A 2965-nucleotide genomic window follows, 5' to 3' on the forward strand; every position below is an offset into this window, starting at 1 on the left:
GACGATATGCGCCTGGCAAGGACGGTTGGTTATTCTTGCTTGTCAAGGTCGCGGCGGCGGCATAAGGACGGTTAGATTATCCCGCTTACATTGAGATGTGAGGTCTGTGGCAGAGTATCCCGCTTGCATCCTTTCGAATCACAAGAGTGTGCCCGACACTATATCTGTGGGAGGGGGGGTTCCCGTATTTATATTCGTGAAAGGCAACTTCTCTATGGAGATGTGTCGGGTTGGCAGTTGAACCGACAATGTGATATCACAGCCAAATAAGACAAGCATGCATCATGTGCATATTCTATCTGTTTGCTTACTTTATCGACTTGAATTGTTTGCCTAATTGTATAACATGATTATTTGCTTCTTGAATTTCTTGATATACATGTTTATACTTGTGCTTTACTTGCATTGCTATCACTTGTGTTTTCTGCTGGGATTGAGGAGGTTCGAAAGGCGGTGGCGATGGGATCACAAGGCGGTTAGGCTGGCGAAGGTTGTGGGATAGCGGTGTATATGCTACATTAGAAAATCCCTAAGTTAGATTCCCTTATTTCAATTATGGTTTTTAAAGTGATGGTTTTATATTTAGTTATGCTTTAAGTTGAATCCCATGATTGATATGAAGTTCTAGGATTGCCTCTAGCTTCCTGGAGTCTTATATCTTACATTACTGGGCACTGTTACCATACTGAGAACCACTGGTATTTAGTTACGTGATGGTGACAGAGCGGAGGATCTTTATCCCCTTTTGGAGTCTTTTTGGATATTCTGCTTAGTTTATCTCACTTTTGTATTTATATTTGCCTTAGAGGCTTACTTTGAGAGAGATATGTTGTATTTTGTTTAACTTTCAATACTCTATATGTCTGTATATAACTAGTCGGCCTTAACTCTGCAGGCTGAGGCTAGTTCCTTATGACTATTATATTCATATATCTATTTATGCTTTCTTACCTGGTATCTATATCTTGTGCCTTAAGTTGTAGTCTCGTGTGCACGTTTGCGCTTTTATAACTCTGCTTTTTGAGCTTATTTCTTTATCGGGCTTCTAGAATTACTATTTCTTTCTATATATATATTATTGTTATCGTATAAGCCTTAGAATTGTCGTGGCCTTTAATTAACCTTTGCTTTACGGCATGAGGTAAGGCTTAGGATAACTAGGGTGTTACACAGGGCGTTATGCAGGGTGTAACACCCTACCACACAGAGCTTTACGCTTAAGTCGTAAAATAGAGGTGGTATGGTATTACTATCTCTAAAATAAAACATATATATGTATAATAGTCAAAAGAAGGTAGTATACTAGGAGCCTTGAAGAATAGGTAAAACAAAATCGTAAAATTAAAAGTGCAGTACTCAAGATTAAGGATTACTTGCGACGAAGAAAGCTAGAGTTCACTAACATGTATATACAGAAGACAAGAGTAAAGGGCCAAGAGTACAAAACTAACAAGCTCATAACCCAACCTGTAGAGCTAACAGATACTTATTCTTCACGGTAACTTTGTTCAACTGCCGATAATGGACACATAGATGCATATGTCCGTCGTTCTTTTTTACCAGCAACACTGGCGCTCTCCACGGAGAAACACTCAGTCGAATGAAGCAATTACCCAGTAAATCTTCCAGCTGAGCCTTAAGCTCGGCCATCTCTAAAAGTGACATCCTTTAAGTAGCACTCGAGATTAGACCTATTCCAGGCACCAACTCAATTGCAAACTCAACCTCTCGATTAGGTGGAAATTCATCAATGTCATCCGGAAACACCTAAGGAAATTCACAAACAACCGAAGTTTGCTCTAAGCTTTGGTCATCACCCGAAACACCAGTAGTTAACAACATAATACCATGACATTCATATCCAGAACAGTTTACCATCATAGAGTTTAAATAGTAGCTATTCACCACTACCGACCCTTTCGATCCCTCCGGCATAAAGTACACTAATTTCTCAGAATAGTTGAGTAAAACATTATTCTTAGATAACCAATCCAGTCCCAAAATGAAATCCAAACCAATCATTGGTAAACAGATCAAATCAAGAATGAAGTCACGTTGTTGAACCCGAAACGAGACTTGTGGACATCCTAGCCTAGTCACAATGGCTTCAAAAGTGGCATTATGAATCTTTAAATCGTAACCTAAGACCACAATCTTTAGTTCTAACTCACTAGCCCTTTCAAATTCTATAAATGAATACATCATCCCAGAATCAAACAATGCACTTAAAATTTTTCTAGCTACTTCACAGTTACCTCTAATCAAGGTTTTGGATCCTTCGGCACCTGCTGTAGAAGTGGTGCACACTTTTTCTGGTTGCTGCACTCTACCAGTCTCATACTTCTTCTTTTCTGAGCAATTCCAAGCCAAGTGCCCGGGTTGTCCACAAAAGAAACACACCCCTAATCCTACTCTGCATGGGACTCCAAAATGATGCTTCTCGCACCTTTGACAGCTTAGATCACTCTGTGGCTGCTTTCCATACCTTCTTCCATGATTGGCATTGTTATTCGGCCTCTTGAAACTACCTTGACCTTGATTATATTGCGGAATAAAGCCTTCACGCTTGAAATTTCTACCCCTCGGTGCAAAGTTCTTTCCTTGAGCCCTTTGAAATGGCATCCGCTAACTTCCTTTCCTACTACCGCCTTCCTTACACATTCCTCAGCCACCCTACACTTATTTCTCAGCCACTCCTAAGGCCCCTTGCGTACTTAATACACTTTCATTAGTATACTCGGTAACAGTCATCTAGCCTTGTTTTAATTGCAGCAATTCAAGTTTTTTGGCATTCCTGACCGAGCTTGGAAAATACTTTCTATAAAACTTTGTTTGAAACACTTCCCATAGTGCCATAGCTCCATCAGCCTGCACAATACGTCGTGTTCCCTGCCACCAGTACTGGGCCTCTCCTTATAGCTGATAAGTCTCAAATTCGACCCACTGCTCCTCGGAAACCTACTGA

General features: G+C 40.4%; 1 protein-coding gene across 1 annotated transcript; it reads right to left on the reverse strand.

Annotated features, from left to right (window-relative positions):
- Positions 1-1767: 1767 nt before the first annotated feature.
- LOC130933785 (uncharacterized) lies at positions 1768-2622 on the reverse strand. The gene has a single exon (XM_057863398.1). The coding sequence runs from the start codon at positions 2620-2622 to the stop codon at positions 1768-1770; it is 855 nt and encodes a 284-aa protein (XP_057719381.1).
- Positions 2623-2965: the final 343 nt, after the last annotated feature.

Source organism: Arachis stenosperma, chromosome 6 (genome assembly GCF_014773155.1).
Source record: "Arachis stenosperma cultivar V10309 chromosome 6, arast.V10309.gnm1.PFL2, whole genome shotgun sequence".
NCBI lineage: Eukaryota > Viridiplantae > Streptophyta > Magnoliopsida > Fabales > Fabaceae > Arachis > Arachis stenosperma.